Source organism: Tigriopus californicus, chromosome 1 (assembly GCF_007210705.1).
Source record: "Tigriopus californicus strain San Diego chromosome 1, Tcal_SD_v2.1, whole genome shotgun sequence".
Taxonomy (NCBI): domain Eukaryota; kingdom Metazoa; phylum Arthropoda; class Copepoda; order Harpacticoida; family Harpacticidae; genus Tigriopus; species Tigriopus californicus.
The window spans coordinates 356,858-379,920 of NC_081440.1; the positions used below are offsets into that span (position 1 = coordinate 356,858).

Genomic DNA, 23,063 nt, shown 5'->3' on the forward strand with positions numbered 1-23,063 from the left:
ACTTTTTATGAACATCTTTTTTCATGAAATTGTGCTAAAAAGCTAAAAGTAATATCTTTAAAGTTGCTCACCAAAAATGTCCTTAATCTAGAACTATTTGGTTGGAAATGATGATTGCAAAAATGTTGGCTTGTTTTCAATCATATAGTACGTGACTTCCTGTTTAAGTCTTATTTACATGTCATGAATGTTCGGAATTCTATCCATAGAGGATTTGAAACGTCTTCTAGGCTTATCTATTGTGTTACAGTATTTGAGGAATTAATCCATTGATAAAGTCCAGCATCATCTTTCTTACTGCAATACATTTGGTTTCAACGCCAGGGAAGGAAATACTGACATTACTGCAAAGCTTCTGAGGTTGAGCAATGAAGCGGATCACAAGGTTACTACACAAGGCATGATTTTGAACGCAACAAACGATCCACCAATTGTGCTACCCGGGTCACTGATTATACTGTACGTGATAATTTTGAGCTACCCTGTACTCTAGGTTGCACCTGATTGGTATTCTGCTTATGCCAAAATCACTGCGCTCATTGAGTAAATGCTGTACATAGCCAACGATTAAAGAGGCATGTCAATCCTAGCCAGACCAAGTTGAAGTAAGCATGTTTCAGTCTGCGTTGGTGTGTGTCTGGAATGATTGCATGCCAAGACTCAACTCATTGGACATCATCGAACTCGTTCATTGAACGGACGAACCGGACGGACTCAGGTGGATAGGTGGGTATGGAGCCCCACCAACGTAGGCCAGACCAATCTATACACATTGGACGTTCGATTGCATGCCAGATGCATCGGTGCCATTCCCAAGTGAAAGAAATAGAGAATTAGAGCATTCCCCTGAGCTATAAACCAATGATTATACCGCAGGATTTCGTTCTTTAACGTTCGAGCCATTATAAAGCACAGCCATGTTTGCCTTTGAGAAGGGATTGATGCATCAAGTTAGAAACAATCTGCAGAACAGAGAGGAAAGCTGATAGTAGTAATGAAGCATCGTTCAAGCCTAGCAATCTGCTGTTAGAATCCCCTGTTTACAATCCGCTACCCCTTCTTCAATCTTGGGCTGGCCGAGTTGTTACTTTAATGGCTTAAATGGGTGGACCTGGGATCATTCGCATAGGACAGGTAACGATTAATATTGGGACGGGACAAATGCACATTTCTCAGGCCTTTATAGGGGGTGATGATCGACGCATCTCAATCCCGATTGGGATAAAATAGGTTGCGCAGTTCAAAATGGACAAGTTGCGGCCGGTCATTTTTTTTCTCAGAAACGTTCAACAAACCTGAAATACCAAAAATTAGATCTACTTAAATCTTGCTGGCAATATTTATAAGCTCTCTTTGTTCTGAGACTGGAAAAGCTCATGGAATTATTGCTATTTTTTATTCTTAGATCAAAATGAGCAAAAAGCATAGCAACGGATTTATTCGAAATGATTTAGGAAATGAAACTTGGCAAGACGAAGTTATTGTCCTATACAGCCTCACTTTTTCAAACTAGGAACAAATTCATTTTGGGTGACGTATTGATAGACAGCTTGAAATAGTGCATTTTAAAGTGTTAGGGAGATATAATTTTGAATCCCTCTTGATCCTTGTTCATTTGGGGACGGGGGATGATATCAAGTGATTCAAGCCACATCGATAAAAAAGCAGCTGACTTTGAACTTTTTTGGTACAACACTTTCGGTCATTAGAGATTTAGATAGCTTACGGTGCGTGTTGGTCTTAATGTCTGTCTCTGCTCTGCCTCTGTCGTGCGTACATAATACCACTACAAAGCCCAAAATCTAGGCAACTAGGTTGCTGTCTTCAATCCTTTTTCGAGTACTTCATTCACTTCACACTATTAACAACAAAAAATCTAAAGGAATGCTGGTTGATTAGCTTCTTACCTATTCTGTCTTCAAGCCATATTCTTTATCTACTGATTTGAACCACTTCAAAACAATTTTGATTTACAATTTAATCAATTGACAAACATAGTTCAAATCTTTGATCAATTTGCCTGAACACCCAAACTATAAAAAAGGGACAAAAGCAATGTTGTCGTAACTGCTTAGTGACAATTCTTTACGCTAAATTATGTACTTAGTGCCGCAGCAATTTTCAAATTTCATGTTTGCCGGGAAAATCTAAGGGGCTAAGGGTGTAGCTAGATCCACTATACTACCTAAAATGATAACATAATGGCATTATAGTGGCCCAGCCGTATAGTGAGCACCCTTTTATCAGTACACAGATTCTGAAGCGGGCACAGAAAATACAACTGCAGAACAGATGGGTCAATAGTCTTCTTGCAAGTACCTCGTATTTATTCAGTCATTGCTAACAACAGACTTCCTTCCCAAGGAGCAATCTCGGCATCAAATACTGAACGTCTCGAACGAGCTTTTCCATCCAGAATCATCATTAACGATTGTCTTGGGAAGTTTGAATGAATAGCATATATTATAAGGGGATACTCTTGAAACTTGTAAATAGATCAGTCAGTTGGGAACATCCCTATTGTCCATCCTTGCCGTTGTCTTCGTCGTTGGTAATTACTGCTTCTGGTTGATCCAACAATCGGACCAAATTCTGTTCCATTTCCTTCAAGTCGTAAAGAAAAGGGCCCCGATTCCCTTGATACACGATCTTGTGGTCTCGGATGATGTACAACCGCTCGGGCATGGCTCCATAAAGAATATTGGTAGCATCATCCATCGTGTCTGCCACAATGGGACAATTTTGAAGGCTCACTTCATCGGCAAGGATTTGGGCGGCCGCCAAGCGTTGCTCCAGATTCTCGTGCGAGGAGATCTCATAGTTGCCCTTCACGTGCCCAAGCTCCAGAGGATGGGTCTCCTCAATGTAGACCACGACAAAATCGGCCAAGTGTGCGTATTTCTTTACCAGAGACTCGAACGCACGGATCTTGGCCATGAACGGAGGTCAGGTGCAGTTGCCAAAATTAACTACCAGGGGGCGGTCTCCCCGCTGAAGGGAGAGTAAGTCGATCTCGTTCTTGGTGGCCAGATCCACCACCTTCGTGTTGGGTGCCTTACTTCCGGCTGCGGCCTGGCATCGCATCTGCAAAGCGTCCTCCTTGAGAAAGAAACGAACAAACTCGAAGGAGCCGTACAAATTGCGGAGACGGGTCACGTCCAGTTCGTACGAGTTGTCATTCTTGATCATGTTCACGGTTTTCTGAGCCAAATTTGGGGCAAAAGTATACGCAAACTTCATCCACAAGACGAAGCCAACTTTTGGAATCTGTCGGAAATATACCCGGACCGTTTCCCACGGGGTCAGGCTCACCTTGGCTGGATCATAAAACATGGTAAGATTGTCAATCCACTAGCCCAATTCTAGATCCACATTAGTTGAGGATCATTTTGAACTGAAGTGTACTTCCATACACAAGGTAAACCAATTCAGCGTCAATCTCGTCCGTTCTACCATGAAATTGTTGCCCTGTCTTTCAAAAGTACGAACTTGAATTCAGCGCCCCATGTGGTGAAATTTTGAACCTTCAATTTCTTTCACAAAGCAAGTGTTCACGTTGGTTCCAGATCGAAACCAAACAAATTTCAGCGAAAATTGATATCGGCAAGGGTTAGCCATGTACCTTTTTTGCTATTCAGGTTGCTATTTCGGCCTCCTTGAACATGTTATGAAGGTTGAAAATCCATTTTCTGAGCCCCTCGCAAGATATTTATCTTTTGAATAATTTACAACGACATTTAAGGCGTAAAATATAAGTTAAAGGGTGTTTGAACACTAAAGGGAGTCATATAGGTAGCTAGCTAGCCCTCCTTAAAGGCAAAACTTGTCGTTTAAGTTCATTTCATTTAGGTTTTGTAATATTGTGAATGAATTGTTAAAAAAAAAGCCCGTGAAAAAAACAAAGAAGGTTCAATCTTCAAACTTCTGCCACACGTGGCGCTGAACTCGAACGTACTATTGCAATACAGACACTGCCGCGGACTAGAGTTTTGATCGCCGGCGTTTTACTTCCTCAATGCATGTTCAAAATCTTCAAGATGGGAATAGAGAACCATCTTTTACGGATGGGAGTCAGTGTGCTCATGTTTTGAGGGGATTTTCAAATTGCCATAATGCAAGATTCACACTGAATGATTAGATTAATGTCGACATGTTGCCGCCACGTTGGCCCTTCTTTTCATGATCTAAAGCTTCTTGGGAAGTAATTGCACAATGTAAATCCAACCTCTCCAGGTAAACTTTATCTATGGGGAAGGGTAGGTGTTCCAGCATTAAGCCTATACCATCGGTTCTATTGGTGTTGCTTTGGCTGATCATCCCTGGCCAACAGACAACCACTCCTAGAGCTGACGCATGCATTGTACAGTACATCAGCCGAAACCATTTCCTGTGCGTCAAAATTGTCCGCACCCAGGGAAGACAAGGACTTTGGCTAAATGGCAAGCCAAATGCACTTACTCATGAGATCTGAAGTTCAGATAGATCTAAACAAATGGTTACAAATAAACACGTTAAAAGCAATACAACAAGAAGGCCAACGAACGTGAAGAAAGATTAAAAACTCTAGAGCATTGATTTGATCAACGCACGGAGTAATCTTTTCGTATCAATATGTTTTCCAAATTCATTGCTTTGTCGACAGATCATTTGCTCTTTCTTGGTTATATGCTTTTTAAGTATGCTATGCAAGTGAAGGTTATGTGAAATATATTGAATAATGAAGAATAGAGTAGCAACAAACGAAAAAAAAAATCACGGAGCAGGAAGACCTATCTGATACAAGTCTAAAATTGCAAGATAAACTAAATGAATGTGAATTGTTTTGAGAATGGTTTCTTTCACAGCTCTCAAAATGTTAAAATCTGTGAATCGACCTGCTATCTTGAAAGCCATCACTATTACGTGGCAATCCAATACAAATAAAGAAACCCAAAATTTCAGGAAATAGCAAAAGGATCAAAGTATTTGCGGTCCATACAGTCAATATTAGGGAAAAGGAAATTAGAGGTCCAGAGATAGCATCACGATGCTCACTCTGTACAAGTCGATTGTCCAGCCACATCTTGAATATGCTTCACCCATTTGGGCTCCAATGAGTTCAGCAGGTTTCCAAAAAGTCGAGCAGGTCCAAAGATGTTTTACCAGGAACATTGAGGATACGAGAGAGCTATCATATTGGGAGAGACTAAAAAAGTTGGCTCTGTACAGTGTTCAGAGAAGGTACGAAAGGTAACTGATACTGTACGTCTTGAAAAGCATCCATGAGCTTTATCCCAACCCAGGATTTAGGGTCAATTCTAGTGACCGTAGGGGCTTAATGTGCGTATTGAGAGCACCTTCAAGTCCTCGAGAATCCAGGCTAGTTCGAACAATGAAGTCCACTTCTCTTCTTTCTCGGGCTCCTTCATTGTTTAATTTGTTTCCCTCTAATATTCGTATGGAAAACGTAGGCCTTGTTGATCCGGTAGCATCTTTCAAGTCAGACTTGGACAAATTTTTAGATAGCATTCTGGATCAACCCTACATTCAAGGACTAGCTCGGTCTGCCAACTCAAAGTCGTTGGTAGACCAAATATCATATAAAGATTGAAAGGTAATAAATAGACGAATTCAAACCTTTCATTTCACTAGAACTGGGAATTAAATTCTCTGTAGAGGTTAGAAAAGCCCGTGAAAAAACAAACCCAAAATAATAAAATAAAAAATACCTCAACACAAATGGACAACTCAACACAGCGGACACCTCGACCCAGCGGACAACTCAACCCAGGGACGACTCGACCCAACGGACAGCTCAACCCAGTACAGAAATTAAGCCCAATATATTGGCATACAAATAGTTCATACTTATGGAGCAAAATTGAAACTGATGTAAAACATGTCAAAATTTAAAAGGTTTTAGACAATTCATCATTTGATCTTTAAAAGCAAGTTACGTTAAAATTAATCATGGTGTGAAAATCAAGTTTGATAATGTTTAACTCAAACTTGATCTTTTATCTAATGCCTTACTGATGCTAACATCTTGGCATGGAAATCAAATATTGACTCATCAAGCTATAGTTTTGTTCCATAATCATGTTCTTTTGGGTCAAATTGTTTTGTTTAGTTATTGCACTGGGTCGAGTTGTCCGGTGGATCGAGTTGTCCGTTGGGTCGAATTGTCCGGTCACCCCTCTGCTCCATTAGACATGATGATGAGCTGATCATTCATAGCACATAAACATACGCCTCCTATGCGGAAAAAAGTAATATGGCCTTGAACAGAATGAAAAACCACTGTTGAAGGTGGGTAAAGCTTTTCAAATGTGTGGTTGAATATATCGTACGATTTAGTCTAGAGATAGTATCACGATGCTAACTTTGCACAAGTCGATTGTTCAGTCACATCTTGAATATGCCTCGCCCATTTGGGCGCCAATGAGCTCAGCTGATTTGCAAAAGGTCGCCTGATGTTTTAAAAGTATCTGCCCCAACTCAGTTTTGAAGGTCAATTATGTTGACCGTAAAGGTTTGAGAGCACCTTCAGGCCCTCGAGAATCCAAGATACTTAACAAATGCTTTTAGAAAAAAAGGCTCTTCAATGTTCAGGTTTGTTCTGAATTAAATTCCTTTACGGTCAACATAATTGACCTTCAAACCTGGGCTGGGACAGATACTTTTAAAAACATCAGGCGACCTGTTGCAAATCAGCTGAACTCATTGGCGCGTGGTAGTTCCTTGTTTTCAATGAATCAACAGTTAGTGCGGGTACACTCTAAAAGTAAAAGAGATTCCTCGAGTGCGGCACAAAATTTAGGCTGCAGAAACCTATTTGCATGAAACAAAATAAGATGTTTCTCGAGCAACTCTTCAAACAGACTGCATAACAAAAGAATGCCCTGAGCGTCGTATTAAGTTCTTTTTTGTTTGGTATTAGACAATAAGTGGTATAAATTAAATTAGCCAACAGATTAGGAACACAATCACTTGTCAATGTTTGATGACATGGCGTGGGAAGGCGGCAACATAGACATAAGCCGCCTAGATAAACATTCCCGTTGCGCTCTCTCTACTCTCAAGAGCTGAAAGTGCCCTCTATTGAGCACACGATAGAGATTGACACACGAAGTCACCAGGCACTCGGTCTTGGTATCAAACTCTCAAATATATGGTGCCCAGATATGGCGCACAAGGGATGGGGGTCTTGTGCTCTAAAGTAGCACATCAAGTTCTCTTTGTTGGTAGGGCATCAAAGTGAAATACATTCTTATTCTACGTATCACGTTTGCAAGGTATCTTGAAAATTTCCGACCGGTTCTTCGGTGACGCGAATGCACATTTAACGTATCGTGCATGTCATTCACGTGGACTGCAAAATTGTTGCATCATTTGCATGATTACTAATCTATTTTTGCACTCGTTCCCAAAATGAAATGGAACACTTTTACTCAATTCCGTTTGACTCACGCACCTTGTATTTTCTTTCCAACAAGTACACGATTGTTTGCTTAGCCACAGACTTCTAGAAATATGGACTGCGAACGAGCTTCCCGGCAAATCGGCCTGCTCTTGGTCATAGCCACTCTGAGCCACTATTCGAAGTAAAGTAATAAAATGAGAAACGTAGATCTCCTCAATTGACGGTTGGTCAATTTTATACCATTTTCATGCAAAGTCGATAGTTTCAAAGTTATGTGGTCAAAAGCTTATGTAGCTGACCAAGAGCAGGCCGAAAATTCAAATTTTATGTCTTGTTTACTACATAACTTTGAACATGTCTCGTGAGTTCCCTAACCATAGGTTTGGGCTCAAACTTGGCTGAGTTCATCTATTCAACAAGACCTTGTGCTCGTATGAAGTGCTTATTTGGAATAAGATGAGCGGTTTAGGAGATATGATACTTTTGCTTCCGTTTGCAGTCCATATCTCTAGAAGTCCGTGGCTTAGAATATGATCACTCAATTGCTTTTCCTTCGTTCGCGCCATTGAGCATCTCTTAACAAATTGTAAAACTCGAGTTTTAAAGCAACAATCTTTCGCGCACTTGTTCGTATCCAATGGTTACAAAAGAAGCGTTTTCTTAAGAAATAAAACTGTTCTTACAAGACGAACTCGAGTGGATAATGCGAGCTGCTATTTGGCATCATACCATCATTGATGGACTGACTCCTCATGGTCACAGCATGGTGGGATATAGAGACGAAACGGTTGACAGATCACAACAAATTGGAAGCCAAACCACAGTGCAACGATGCTCAGAGTCAACCATCGTTCGTACTATAATCTCCAAAATAATCTGGCAATCCATGGCAAACCATCAAAAAATACTTTTCGGAAAAGTGCTTGGAAAATGATACAGACTTTTGAGGATAGAGGTGAGTTGGATCGACATGGTACGACCATTGATGGATTTGGCTTGTAAAGATGGGAAGAGTCTAAGACTCCTCATAACATAGCGCTTTTGAGCTAAGACATCACAAGATTGTGTCATAATCTTACGAAGACCACCAATTTTCAAGTACAAACATTCCCTCATAAGCTACACACGCTTTCAAATTGACAGACATAGTAGTAGTCTTCGCCTTTGTTTCCGTTCCTCTAATTTGTAATTGAAAGTTTGCCTGAAGCCTAATGAAAGGGCCAATCGAACTGCCTCGAGGCAGCTGCCAATACCACAAGATGATTTGAATACGGAGTTTCAGTGAGGTCGCTTAGTAGTAATGATCCGTACAAAGACAACCTATTGCAAGCGACAACACATGATAAGGTCACGATTCTATGGAATCGACAGTACGTATGTACCATGGTTTGGCCTCTTTGGGACCTGGAAAACGTCAGAACTGGTTCAAGAGCCACCCACGCGCGTTCTTTGCTTTGGCAATGAGCTTCGATCTAAAAGACAAACATGGTCCATTCGGTATGATGCGAGAAACATTTTCGTCCGGAGCTTTAGTTTCGATACGCTTGGCAGCTCTCGCCGCCATAAGAGAGAGGCTGTGGCTCGAGTCAACATGCTACGTAGAAACGAACACTTTAAACGATAGAGGAGAAGTGTGTAAGAATGTTTTCACTGGCGTCAAAGTCACACACGCCAATCCAACTAATTGCATCATTTGTCCGTAAACATGATCAAGCAAGTCGGCGACAAGCATCCATACCAGAGCGCCCGCAACGAGATCAAATGCCACCATTCATTTCCAGTTGATATTTATCCGTCAAGCCATTTTAGCTCAGTGCGGGGAAAATGCCAATCCAATTTGGCTCACACAAAATTCTGCATCTCGGAGTGCTACTTTTAGGGTGCATTTCGGGCGTTTGTCCGGCCAATATCGTGATCCTGCATCCGGCCTACTCGGGCAGTCATCATATCGCATTGCGAAATTTTGGCGACCACCTCGTGAGTCGCGGCCACAATGTGACTCAGATCAAGTTCCGAATGAGCAATGCCAACCATGTGGCAAATACACAAGTCAACATCCTCGACCTGGCTCTCCAGGATCCGGAGGGCACTTGCGCCTATGTCAACCATCAAGGTGAAATGGAGATCAACAAAGAGGTCGGTCAACTGTTATGGAACCGCGGGGCGGATTTGACCACCCTGCCCCGGGACTTGTTCTGCTTGGCCGGCGTGCATTGCCAAAGTCTGTTTTACGACCCCGACGTGATTCGATTATTCAACGAGACCCGTTTTGACTTGGCCATCGTGGATTTAATTGCCAATGAGTGCGGCGTGGCGTTGGCCAAGAGCGTACACGTGCCCATTGTCACGTTCTGGGGGTTCTCCTTTCAAGGGGGTGAGGTGGCCCTCACTTCGAATTTCAACAACCCCGCCATCGTGCCCACATTCTTCTCGGCTTTAGGGATCCGGATGAACTTCCTGGAGCGGACCTACAACTTTGTGTTGAGCATGATCCACTATGGATTTGAAGTGCGTCAAGCCAACATTGCTCAGGGATTCATAAGCGAGCGCTTCCCAGATTTACCGCCAGTTGGACAGATGATTCACGACTTAGACATGCATTTTGTCAACACTGATTTCTACGTGGACACGCCCAAGGCCATGTCGCCCAACACGAAGTACATTGGAGGTATTCATCTGCGCGAAGGCCATCCCTTGCCCCAGGTGATGACATCAAAAATAGATTGTAAAGAACAGGGAGAGATGGAAAGAATCTGGAGGTAGTCAGAGAATCTAAGGGGGCATTTGAAATGAAAATTGAAAAGAATAGGACCTTCTATGGCTCAAAACTGGAGCGAAATCCCGATTTGTTTTATGCTAAAACTGTGATCCATATTCCTCTTTTCGAACCAATGCCAATTACACTCATCCTTTGGCAAAGACGTAGTCGATGGATTTGCCAATTTGGTACTGATTCTGATAACTTTTATCCCGGGGAAAACGGGCTCAACAATAGTTTGCCTCTCTATCCATTTAGGAATATGACGATTTTTACCGGGACGCCCATCATGGAGTAATTTTGTTTTCCATGGGCTATACCGGGTTTCACCCGGAGGCCGTCCCTTCATCGGTGATCGCCAACTTCTTGACAGCTTTCGGGCGATTACAACAGAAGGTCATAGTCAAATACGACAAGGACTTTATTCCTTTCACACCATCGAACGTGATGGTGGTTGATTGGGTGCCACAGCAAGACATCTTAGGTAAGTTAGGTGTACCGAGATCGATTTCAGGGTAGAAGGTTCATCATTAAACCAAGGTCACCCACTGCTACAGGCTTGAACCAGAAAGCGGTTCAGTACATGTGCTTCTCACGGATAGGATGCAAGACAGTTAAAAACTCGAGCAACTATATAGTTGTAACCCAAAGGTTGGGCATGCGTCAATTATTCGCTATACTCCAGAGTTAGTTGGTCCAATCCAGGTCTTGACAATTTATTGGCCTTTTTTCGATTGGTACTCCACGGTGCCCAATGAGGAATACTATTTAAATGTTAGGTGGTTCCTAATTCCCTTGCCGCGGGGAGATGAAATAGTGTCACAGGGCCGGTCGGGCCGGTCTTAGGCGGCTTGGACTAGCTTGAGCCTTACACGTATTTTTTTCCCTTTTTTAGCACTACCGTGTCCTTAACCAAGAATATAATCGTTTTGAATAAAAAAAATAAGCTCTTTGGTACACTTTTCATTCAAAAAAAAGTATTTATTACTTGCCTAGAAAATTATGAGTGTCAAGTACGATAACCTTGTTAAATCGACGGAACTGATTATCAGAGTGAGTTTGACTTTGCCGCTGCGATAGTACGAGGCACAGAGGAACCAGCCCGTAAATGTAACGATATAAACTTACAGATATTTGGCTCATGGGTGAGTAATTGATCTTTTTTTGAATGAAACGTGTCCCAAAGAGTTTATTCTTCGATGTAAAACTATGACATTCATGATTAAGGCCATGGTCGCGCTAAAAAAGGGGGAAAACATAGTCCAAGCCGCCTAAGAGTGCCCAAACGGCCTTGTGACACTATTTTATCTCCCCGCGGTAAGTAAAAAACGGAATCACCTAGCCTATAAAGAGCATTCCTCATTACAACAATGCTCGACTCACAAAAACTGACGCAAGTCCCCCAGAATCCAAAAAAAATGCGAGTTGTCTTGACATGAAAGTTGTAACATGTTTTGGGGTGGAGAAGAGACGGGTGTATTTCTTAATCTGAATATCTATCTATGATCGAGCTCACTTTACCACAAATGTTGACTATATCCAACAATAGAACAATCCAGATCCCACATTTGAACACGGCAAAAACACCCGTGGTTGACAGAATCTGACGTGCATGACCTTTGTCCTTAGATGTTGTTTTCACCTATTGCGTGGTTGCGAGTTTGATCACCAGCCAACGTCCTCAGTGGAGCACAATTACCCTAGAGGGTCTATTTCTAATCGTTTGCATCTTAGCGACCACGGCAGCCTTGGTTGTGACCGTCTTGATCGCTTTGCCATTGGCTCTGGCCCAATGGGGACTGCTAACTGTTACCAATTGGGCAAATATTCTCTACCATCGCCTCTGACCCTTCTAGCCCACCCCAAAACCGTGGCCTTTGTCTCCCATTGCGGAATGTTCGGCGTATCGGAAGCCATCTATCATCGGGTTCCAATTGTGGGTGTCCCCATTTTCGGCGATCAGGTCGATAACGCTAAGCGTTTGGAGGACTCGGGATTGGGAGTGCGAATCTTGAGCAAAGATGACGCCACCGCCGACTATATTTACGACCAATGCATGGCCGTGCTTACCAATACCAGGTTAGGTTGTTGTGAGCAAACATTTCTACATTTGTCTTTCAACCAACATTCTCCTCCTCTCCTATGAAACAGTATACACGCCAAGGTTAACCATTTTGCGGACATGTGGAGGGATCGCCCCTTGAAACCCGTGGACGAAGCCACTTATTGGATCGAGTTCTTAATTAAGCACCAGGACGTTAGTTTCCTTAGAATCGACGACTATCATCTCAGTTTCGTGCAGTACTTCTGTTTGGATGTCATCGGGTTCCTTCTCCTAATAGCGGTGTGCATGATGATATCAACTTTTGTGATCCTTGATCGATTGTACAAATGCTGGAAAGCCCAGCGACCTCAGATTCCAGAACCAACTCGGAGAAAACACAAGAAAAAGAACTTTTGAATGCAATTTAACATGTTGTTCGGTATAGCGTGGCTCTCGTACTGAGACATGAATGTCCTAAACCCTGTTCAAGGATTTCGAAGCCAACACACCACGGATATATTCAGAGTTGTTATTGAAGTAATGCATTTTTCCGTTATTCAACCAAGGGATGTGACTTGTGAATGATGTATGCCTTGTCTGACGATGTGCCCTGTAATTCAGGTTATTTCTACTCGTCATTTGATTCAATTAATAATAACTATGAACTGCCATCTTAACGTTCAAACATTCACATTTTCATTCATTGGCTCATAATATTGCACATTATGGTTACAACTCATTTACTTCGATCCTTGACGCGGTTGATTCGGTCCGGTCATGTAAACCCGATTTGGTTCCTCCCGATGATGAATTCCATTAGTTCAAAGCTCTGGTGTTGAATATCAATTCCGCAATCAAACCCACCAACCATTCCAAGATCTTGACAAATAGGGACTGAAACAAAGGTGTGACAGATTATTGGTCCATTTCCAAATCTTCAAACGGCATCCCTGAAGTGGCCTAGGGTTTTCGAACTAGTTCGATCAAATAAACTTGCCATGAAGCGTGGTGCTCAGGGTCCGTGATCAATGAAAAAAAAAATGTCTTACAGATTTGGTTTATTGGGACAAAGTGAACCAAAGGTTGTCAAGATTGGCAACCAGAAATTCCCTTGGCGTTCGAGTGACCCCAGTTTGTGTTCCCCAAACCAGGGTCTTTGAAAATTCAGCTGTGCCGACAGATAATGGCGCATGTACCTTCATAGCGTCGTCGTTACTGATTCCAAAGATTTCTCCGAATGAAGACCTGGCTTGTCGTCCAATTCCTTGATCAATGTACGATAAGATGTTTGAAGCCACCATGTCCAACATGTTGTGCATGAAGGAAAACGAAGATGGTGAAGGCGACGATGGCGACATGGAAGCTCCGCGGGCTTCTTGGAAGAGAAAGCACGTGGCAAAAATCGCCATCAAGAAAAGGCTGAAGACGAAAACCCTCATGGTGTTGGTGTGGCCTCTCTGTGTGATGGTCAATTGGGGACTGAAAGGGTGTTGGAATGGTGAGCTCTCCCTGATTTCGGCAGGACAAGATGACCCATTGCAATGTCCACAGGTGGGGCGAGGGTGGTTTGACCACGAAAACAGCTCAACCGACGACAAAAGGGATGGTTGTTTTTCAAGGTAAGGAGGGTGTTTTCGATTTCATGTCTTTGTCCAACAGTTCAGGATTGTATGCTAGGACGCCCTTGGTTGGTTGCAAGCAATCTCAAATGTTCTCCAATTGCAAACGGGGGAGAGCTTTGGGACAAATACCTTTTACGCTTAGACGAGTTGCCGAGAGCGAACGCATTTTGGCTTGAGTAGCTTCTTTTTTTTTACATGCCAATATTTAGTAGCTTTAACTCTTAAGCTTAGCACTGAATCAAATTGCGTTGATTTGTGAGTCAAAAAATTTACAAAGACAAGCATCGGAAAGCTACGTGGTTGAAATGTTCAAGCTTTTGGTTAGCGACAAGAACGTCTTAAAATAATCTCACCTGATCATCTTGATAAAATTTCGGAGAAGTAACAAACGCTCGGCAGTCGAAAAACCATGGCGCTCCTAGAATATGTGAAGCAAATTCGTTCCTTGTTCGACAACTCGAATCCCTATTGCATATCAGTTGGATGTGTCTCTTTGCTTGGTTATCTTATTTGGCGGAACCGTTCTCACACTTCAAGAATGGACTTGACCAAAAAAGCCATCTTTATTAGTGGTTGTGACTCTGGGTTTGGATATTCTTTGGCATTGCATTGCGCCAATAACTTGGGATTGTTAGTAATAGCGGGTTGCTATGTGCCTGGAGGAGATGAATCCGGATGGAAATCACTGGAATCGAGCACCAAAGGAAACTTGAAACTGGTTCATTTAGATGTGACAAAGAGCCGTAGCATTGAAGAAGCCGTGAAGGCCACGAAGGCCTTCCTGCACTCTCAGGAAGCCCGCTTGTGGTGTGTTGTTAATAATGCCGCCGTCTTGGTTTTTGGTCAAGCCGAATGGCAACCCATGGACATGATTCGTCACCAATTTGAAGTGAACACTTTTGGAGCATTCGCTTTAGCCAAAGCCTTTTTGCCCATGCTTCGCGAGTCTGAAGGGCGTATAATCAACATGATCAGTTATTGCACCGATTGCCCAATGCCAACTTTGACGGTGTATACGGCAAGTAAAGCCGCCTTGAAGAGTCTTTCGATTGGGTTGCGGGAGGAGCTCATCACGATCGGAGCGAAGGTGGATGTGATACTCTTCAACCCTGGGGATCATCCGTTTGAAACACCCCTTTGTTCCGGCCAAGGAGCAAATTATGAAGTAATGGAAAAGGAAGTGGAGCATATTTCAGATTCTCGCTTGTTCAAGGATCACTTCCTTAGATGTCGGGAGAAATTTGCCGGTCTATTTCCCAAACCGGAGCTCAAGCCCTTGGACAATGTTGGACTCTACCATTCTTTTGAAGCCATGATATCTTCTCGCCATCCAGACTTCGAGTACGTCAACTCTGACTTGATTACGCAAGGATTCTTTGGTCTGATTAAAAAGCTTCCAACGCATTGGGCGGACAAAATGCGGATTTCTATGATGAAATTGCCAAAGTAATGTCTTTTTCAGGATATGTTACAATGCGATCCAAAAGCCTCACTCTTACCATGATATTGTGCATTGCGCCTTGAAAATAACATGTTATTCTCTTAATAAAGTACGGCGCCAAATCTGAAGTACGTCAGGGAAGACGAAATTTCGGAAATTCGGAAATATAATATTATGTTTCAAAGTGATTGAAGCTGGATTTTTGGACACCGTCCAACTTCTCTCGTCTCGCTGTTCTCATCACGCTGATCAAAAAGCCATATCAAGTTTTAAAAGAAATACTCAAATGACCTTAGCAATTTTCTTTATCTTCCAAAATCACAAGGAACATTTTTGATCTCACCGCTTCGTTGAATTATTGCTCAGATTTAATACCTTTATACCAAAAGGTGAACAAGATTTCTTTGGAAATTTCTGTCAACCTTTTATAAGGCTTTTCAGTCCCAGTGCCAGTCGTCTCACTTTTGAGACGAAAAGGGTAAGATGATCAACGAAGAATCCAGCCCGAAAGATTACCACATCGTACCAAATTATTATCATTCGACTACAGATGGCGCTCGTCATTGTTGTGAATTAGTCGTAAGGCCCTTCTTGGCTCTGCTCTTGATATTCAAATAACAAGTAGATAAGGTCAAACTTGTTTTCTGTGAACTGAAAGATGATATCGAATGACAGGTGGACCGTAGGTGTCACACGAAGGTGCCTGCGCCATTGGGCCACAAGAGCTTTAGTGCGTTCTGATCCTTCATGATCCCCCAAAATGAACAAAATACTTCCCATGGACATTCAGAATGGCATCCGAGAGGATTTTCCCCATCTTCGCGGTACCACCTACTTGGACCAAGCTGGGGCTGGATTATATTGCCACTCTCAAATCGAAAATGTCTCGAAAGAGCTCCAAACCAGTTTGTTTGCCAATCCTCACAGTGACTTTCGTTCCAAAGAAGCCATTGATGCAGTGCGAACTGAAGTTCTTGATTACTTTCATACCAACAATGAAAACTATAAACTTGTTTTCACTTCAGGAGCCACGGCGGGCCTTAAGATAATTGGTCATTGCTTCTCGTTTAAGCCCGGGCACAGAAATTGCTTCGCTTACCTCACAGATAATCACACAAGCGTGATTGGAATGAGGGAACTCTTCAGGGAAAAGGAACCTCAAATTACGGTGAGACCTCTCGACAGCCATGACTTAATTAAGGGACCAGTTGCACAGGAGACATTTGAAAAGGCATTGCTGGCATTTCCCGCCATGTCTAACTTTTGTGGCTTCAAATATCCAATTGAGTCGGTCTTGAAACTATGGGGCGATACTTGGACCACAATTTTGGACGCATCGGCCTTGGTATCGACTTGCGAGTTAAACCTCTCTCAACTGAAACCCGACTTTGTGGTGCTATCTTTCTACAAAATATTCGGATATCCTACTGGACTTGGTGCTCTTCTAGTCAAATCAGATGTAATGGATGCATTGCATAAGACCTATTTCGGTGGAGGTACCGTCGAAATGCACTTCACAAGATCAAGCATTCATGTCCCGCGTCGTTCTTGGGTGGATTATTTTGAGGATGGAACCCTGCCCTATCATCAAATAATGGCGCTTCGGCATGGCTTTTCTGCACTCAAGAGGCATGTCCCTGGAGGCATCAAAGCCGTGGAGAGCCATACATTTGGTTTAGCTCAATATCTCTATCAAGGATTGGCTCGAATCCTTCATGAGAATGGAAACCCAGTGGTGGAAATCTACCATTCATCCAATTTTATAAGTGTGAAAGAGCAAGGTGGAATTGTGAACTTCAATCTGCTTCAGTGTGATGGAAAGTATTTTGGGTTCAATGTTTTTCACAGATTGGCTAAGCTTGAGCAAGTGCTCGTAAGAGTGGGTTGTTTTTGTAATGTGGGAGCTTGCCAGAAATATCTACAATTTTCGGACCAAACTATGATGGCCAATTACCAAAAAGGACATGTGTGTGGTGATGACATTGATTTGGTGAACGGCCATCCCACTGGATCAATCCGGATATCGTTTGGCTATTATTCAACGACCAACGATGTGGATATTGTGATTGATTTGGTACGCAATCACTTCGTTCAAGAAGATACTTTGAAGACCCATTATTTGAGTACTCAAAAGGCGGTGATCGAGGCCATCTATATTTACCCAATTAAATCGTGTGCACCAATAAAGGTCAACAGTTGGCGGCTCTCACCTTCTGGTTTAGAATATGATCGTCATTGGTCCATAATGCAAAACGGGAAGTGCCTCAATCAAAAGAAAATAAAGAAACTGTGCCTACTTCAACCGGATCTAAACTTAGTGGAAGGCACTTTGATTTTGAATTTTCCTGGAATGACCCCTCACATCCTACCCATTCAGGCAAAAAACGACAGGAGTGAACAGTACGAAGTGTGTCTTGGAAGTGTCTGTGGGGAGACCATGGATGGTTTAGATTGCGGACAAGATGCCTCGGAATGGCTGTGCAAAGCGTTTGGAGAATCCAATTTAAAGCTTGTGCAACAGCTTGGCCGATCATCGGTAAGTTTCAACTCCATGTCCTTGGCCAATGAGGCCCCTTACTTAGTGGTGAACAAGTCAAGTGTTGATCTGTTGTGGAAGAAACTAGTCGAAGACGACCATCTCAAGACCCATGACATGACACTGGAAATTCTTCAAGAGCAATTTCGAGCCAATCTAATCATTTCTGGCGACACCGCATTTCAAGAAGATCAGTGGGAGAGTATAATTGGCCGAGGGTTTAGCCTTGCTTTCCACAAGAAGTGCTTAAGGTGTTCAATGATATCCATTGATCAGAGATCCGGACTAGAGCTAACCGGAGTTATTAAAACGCTCACGAGAATGACCAAGAGAGGCTTTTGTTTCGGTACTTTGTTTAAAAATAGTCCTGAAACGTCCAATGCTATTATCATTGTTGGCACAAACGTGCAAATACAAATGAAACAAAACAATTAGTGCTATTAATGATTATGCAAAAATATATTTTCATCATGGTATATGATCTATTGCTTCTTTATCTAAGACAGACAAATTAACGAAATGATCGTGATCGTCAACACCAGGCATCCTACTAAGAATATATAAAAAGGCAAGGCTTTATATCTCCATTGCTCTTCCCTTTTGGCAAATAGTCGAATGTTCATGAGAATATGTGCCACTCCAAAGTAGCACAGAAATACAATGCAGGCAATTTGAACTCCATATTGCAAATTGATTTTGGTGAAAGAGTCGACTGTGGTGAGGACAATCGCGGCAAAGGCCAATCCTAACGCAGAGAACCCGACCAACGAATGCGCTATATTGAAAATGATTCTCTTTTGATGAGTTGGACCGCACCTGAGAAGAGCCATGAAGGGCTGGATAAACATGAGAATGGTTGCAAGCAACCCAATGAGACCATGTGGATTAGCCTTGATCTGCTCAGCTCCCAAGGGACTGACACCGCTCTCCACAAATATGATGACCACAGCGCTGATTCCTATAACCCACGTGGAAGTCATGAATACTTGATGAATGGGAAACCACAAGTCTTTGCCAAGTACTTTCTTGTCGCCGAAGTCCTTTTTGCAATATCGGGCCGTGAACGTGCCCACGCTGGCCAGAAAGATCCATGCCAAGACCATCAGAGAACCGTGAAGTTTGATGAGGAGCTTGGAACCTCCTTTTACTCGGTTGCCCTCAGTGAGGTCTATAAGCTCTGCTGATTTATCTTTCATGTCGTGCTCTTCAATGGTAATGGAGCCAGTGCTGGTTGTGTAACTACCCTTGGCCAACATTAAGAAGTACTTTTCTGTGGCCAAATTGAAATTGATTTTATTGCCCTCCCCGCTAGGAACAGGAATGTCCAAGTTTGATTTCCGCTTGAATTTACAAGTCAGGTAGCCATCATCCAAGGTTCCAGTGATTTGGCTCAATCCTAGATGTGTGTCTTCAAGAGGGACGTTACTGTAAGGATTCTTAGTATTCCATGAGTTCATAACGTCCACCTTGTCATTGGATGCGTAACAAATCATGGCGTTGTTGTCTCCCATTTTATTTCCCACAGAAATTGCTGCAGCTAAGTATTGATCTCCATCGATCTTTCCACTGACGGTCATGTCAAATTCTTCTCGATCGTTACTCTCATAGGTAAAAAGAACTTCGCAGCTTTTTGTGTCCTCGCAATTCAACGGAATTCCAAAGCAACCTTTACCGTCTTCAAAGCAACCGTCATAGACCTCACTTGCTCCAAAATAATTGTTGAAATCAGCTAGATTGATGGGAGCGTCCGATACTGTCTTATTCGAATGATGCTGGATCTCGTCCTCTATGTAAGGGCCCTTGGCCATTTGGATGTAGTAAGATATTTGATTGAGATCCACGTTAATGCTGGAAGTCCCTTCCTCAAATGGAGATGAAATGGTTGATTGAGATTGAATTTGAGCCGTACAGAGCACGACTCCATCGACCTCGGAGACGGAGATTCCAGTGATATCTTGCTGTGGCCTCTCTAATATTTTTGAGCCGTGGAATTTATTCCAATTCCTTTCAATGACTTTCCTGTCTGCAACGCAAACTAAGGCACTATCATCGCCCATGATGTTATCCTCAGAAAATGCCACGGCCACGTATTCTTCCGGATGGACAGTCATCATTTCCACGGAATACTGGCCTTCACTCCAGCCACTGTAACTGAATGCCATGTCGCAATTTTTTCGTTCCACACAGCCTTCAGGAAATCCAAAGCAACCTTTGGTTTGAAAGCAATCAAAATAAAACTGATTCGTTTCTGTGAATGGGTTGAACTCGCCCAAGTTAATCGCAGTGGGGGTCACCATTCGGTTTTCTTTCTGATGTTTCTTAATAACAAACTCCTTCTCTGGATCCACCTCTCCCCGAGCGAACAAAATATGATAAAGCTCAGAGTTCAAATCGAAATTCAGATGAGGCTTGCCCTCACCAAATTGAGGAATTTCCAAATTTGCCTCTCTTTTGAAGGAGCACATGAACCATCCGTCCTGAACGATTCCCTCAATGGCCGTGATTCCCAAAGTAGGGTTTTCTAATCGATCGGCAGTGACTGGCCGGGGAGATTGCCTCCAAGCCAAATACATTTCCATCCGAGGATTGGCGTCATCCTCTGGAAATGAGCACGCCATTATGCTGTCGTCCTTCATTGCTTGATCAAGTGAGAGGCCAACCCCCAAGAATGTCAAGGAGCTTTGTTCCAACCTTTCGCCATAAATTTCGATCATATAACTGTCCTTGGATACTCCCATGTATGACATGGCAACTGTACACGATTCTTCTTCGACACATCCTTCCGTTGATCCGATGCAACCTTTCGTTTCACCGCAACCATTGTAGAAACTCTCGGACAAAGATGGGTTCGTGGCCCTGACTGTGATAGGATATCCCAAAATGAAAATGATCCAAATCGGCAAGAACATGTTGGATTCCCAGCTCTGTCTTTTCACCTATGTCAAACTCATGTGAGTTTTCGGGTTAATTTATTGCATTGAGTTGGAATTTCAAGTTGAAAGAGTCCGACGCTTTTATCAGTTACCGTGATATCGTTGCTTCCATCGAGATTGCATAACTCTGATGACGTGAAGTTCAAATCAAATTGATGCTTTTGACATTACGACGTTCATTTCGCCCCGTTATGAAGGTGCTGCTTGTATGATTGAAATAATAATTTGATCGATTTTTGTGCTCGAGTATTTTCAAAGAAAAGTGAGGAGCCGTAATCGATTCTGAATCATCATTCCGTGAATTCATATTGATATCTTTCAGCTTTAAGAGCCTACGAAGAGTACACTTAGAGTACAATGAAATATTTTAAAATTGTTTCGGAATTGCATCGCCAAATATGAAAAAAATCTGACCTCTAGCAACCTTGGTGTTTCTGTTTTTATCTTGATTGAAATGTTTTAAGTTGAATTCGACCGTGACCGGGCCTGATGATAGAAATTATTCTTCATATGAAGGATATAATGTTACAAGTGATGGACGATTCATTGCTATGATAAATCAACATCTTTTGATGCGACATTAAAGCGAATTGAATGGTAGGCTTGTTCCTTGATCTTCTTACTGGCACACTCACAGGCTTGGGGTTCACTTGAACACCGGTATTGGCGTCAAAGAAAATTATGATAAGGTCTTGCCGCATCCCCGCTATTGCGAAATATGTCGAATTGACGGCCAATGCTATTATCCGCTGTTCTTTGTCAAGGCCTAAGGACAAGCCGCGCGAGAAGCGAATATCAAGGTTCGGGCTCAAGCCGTAAACAGTGCAGTGATCGTTGAGATAAAGGACGAGTATAAGGATACGTTGTCTGTGACAAAATCTCAATTGTGTTGATGGTTCATACGATTCTAAATCGGAACTTGACCACGAACCAGAAGAACTGATTAGGGACTTTTCAGCCAGGGTGGTCTTCCGAGTTGGTAGGGCATTCACTTCGCAATGAATGTTTCCTTGGGAACATTGGAATTGGAATTGCCGAACTTGAAACTTTTGTTCCATTGGGCTGAGGGCGAGACCGTAGACATCGCCATTAGGAAGAACGTCCATGGCAAAACATCGATCTCCAGGTGGCAAAGTGAGCTGATAACCATGTGTTTGTCCAGAATTGTCCACCTTCAAGGTCAATAAGCTACTAGCCAAGGATCCTGACGGGAAAGAACACGAAAAACTTAGAGCGGTGACATTTAAGAAAAACGGCCGATGCTCAACATGAAACCCGAATGTCAACATGGGATCAAAAGAATCTGAAACAAACCATGCATACTTATTTGATTTCGTGTCAGGAGACTCTTTGAGGCACTTATAACCTGGAAATCCGATGGTTTGAGTGAGCTCTAGATTTGGGAGTGAAAATGTGCGGATGGCGCCAATGTCTTGGTGGAAAATATCCAGCGTTATGAGGATTGCGTCAGAATGCGTAAACTCGAGAATCTCCCCAAATATGGACAATCTCCGGTTGGCCGGCTTTAAATCTTTTCTTAAGGGTTTCAGCTCCAACACCTTCGCCACGATTGTTGGACACTCCAAGATGGTCCAGACTTGAATTGGATTGGAGCTACGATTACAAATCAAAACCGAATAATGGCGCCAAGTATTGATGAAGCAATTTTTGGGAATTTTCTGATCCAATTTCATTCCTCCACAAAATTTCGCTGGTGATTCTTTGGTGGAGTGAACAAACACTTTGGAATCAGCCTTATTTTTGATAGCCAAATTAGTACCATTCCAATCAATCTAAAGAAACAAGAAATATTGAACTTCGCTTTACATGGATAAGGATTACTTTCGCTGCTTTTTCTTACTTCTGTTTGATTGACATTATAGTTATGCTTGATGGAGGTGCAATCAAAATCAAAGCTCTCTTTGATGTTGTTTTCGAGCTTAATTGATTCTTCTATAACTTGAGTGGCGTTGTATTGGCCGAAGCTAGAGGTGTGACAATAATATTTGCGGCAAAACGTGTCGGCAATCACACAAGCCACATTTTCAGATAAAGAATTTGAATCGTTGGAGAAGGCTCTGAATGCTCTCATTAAATCTCGCGGGGATAATTCCCCAACAATGAGGCCCACAATCTCTAATGGCATGGCGCATATGCCTTGCATATTCCCTTCTTTTATTTGCTTGCACTTTGTACTTGGGGTGTTCAGCAGTAGGACTGAAAATCATTTGCGTTTGAGCACCACAATTCGAGCTGAAAAGGTAAACAATCAAACAGCTCTGCTCTTCCCTTGCTTTGGGGAAGAGCTTCCCGGCATCAGATCAAAC

General features: G+C 42.6%; 5 protein-coding genes across 6 annotated transcripts; 3 read left to right on the forward strand and 2 right to left on the reverse strand.

Annotated features, from left to right (window-relative positions):
- Window positions 1–2,546: 2,546 nt before the first annotated feature.
- On the reverse strand, window positions 2,547–3,387 carry LOC131888124 (type I iodothyronine deiodinase-like; the record flags this gene model as incomplete). Its single annotated transcript, XM_059236913.1, is given in 1 exon segment — window positions 2,547–3,387. A coding segment is annotated over 1 exon segment (391 nt), but the record flags the coding sequence as incomplete, so codon positions are not given.
- Window positions 3,388–8,679: 5,292 nt separating this feature from the next.
- On the forward strand, window positions 8,680–12,881 carry LOC131887960 (UDP-glucosyltransferase 2-like). Of its 2 annotated transcripts, XM_059236714.1 has the most exons (4): window positions 8,972–10,105; window positions 10,419–10,644; window positions 12,017–12,239; window positions 12,312–12,881. In XM_059236714.1, exons 1-4 carry the CDS (start codon window positions 9,227–9,229, stop codon window positions 12,619–12,621), a joined length of 1,638 nt encoding a protein of 545 aa, XP_059092697.1. In that variant the 5' UTR covers window positions 8,972–9,226; the 3' UTR covers window positions 12,622–12,881. The 2 variants fall into 2 exon arrangements, with proteins under 2 accessions (XP_059092705.1, XP_059092697.1); XM_059236722.1 differs by lacking the exon at window positions 12,312–12,881 and having other exon boundaries at window positions 8,680–10,105; window positions 11,790–12,149.
- Window positions 12,882–13,184: 303 nt separating this feature from the next.
- LOC131887916 (molybdenum cofactor sulfurase 3-like) lies at window positions 13,185–18,279 on the forward strand. The gene is made up of 2 exons (XM_059236656.1): window positions 13,185–13,823; window positions 16,293–18,279. The coding sequence occupies exons 1-2, from the start codon at window positions 13,733–13,735 to the stop codon at window positions 18,236–18,238; spliced, it is 2,037 nt and encodes a 678-aa protein (XP_059092639.1). The 5' UTR covers window positions 13,185–13,732; the 3' UTR covers window positions 18,239–18,279.
- On the forward strand, window positions 13,875–15,455 carry LOC131888042 (D-beta-hydroxybutyrate dehydrogenase, mitochondrial-like). Its single transcript, XM_059236823.1, has one exon. The coding sequence runs from the start codon at window positions 14,236–14,238 to the stop codon at window positions 15,274–15,276; it is 1,041 nt and encodes a 346-aa protein (XP_059092806.1). The 5' UTR covers window positions 13,875–14,235; the 3' UTR covers window positions 15,277–15,455.
- On the reverse strand, window positions 18,235–20,878 carry LOC131887908 (uncharacterized). The gene has a single exon (XM_059236644.1). It carries the CDS (start codon window positions 20,710–20,712, stop codon window positions 18,301–18,303), a length of 2,412 nt encoding a protein of 803 aa, XP_059092627.1. The 5' UTR covers window positions 20,713–20,878; the 3' UTR covers window positions 18,235–18,300.
- Between the last annotated feature and the right edge of the window lie 2,185 nt (window positions 20,879–23,063).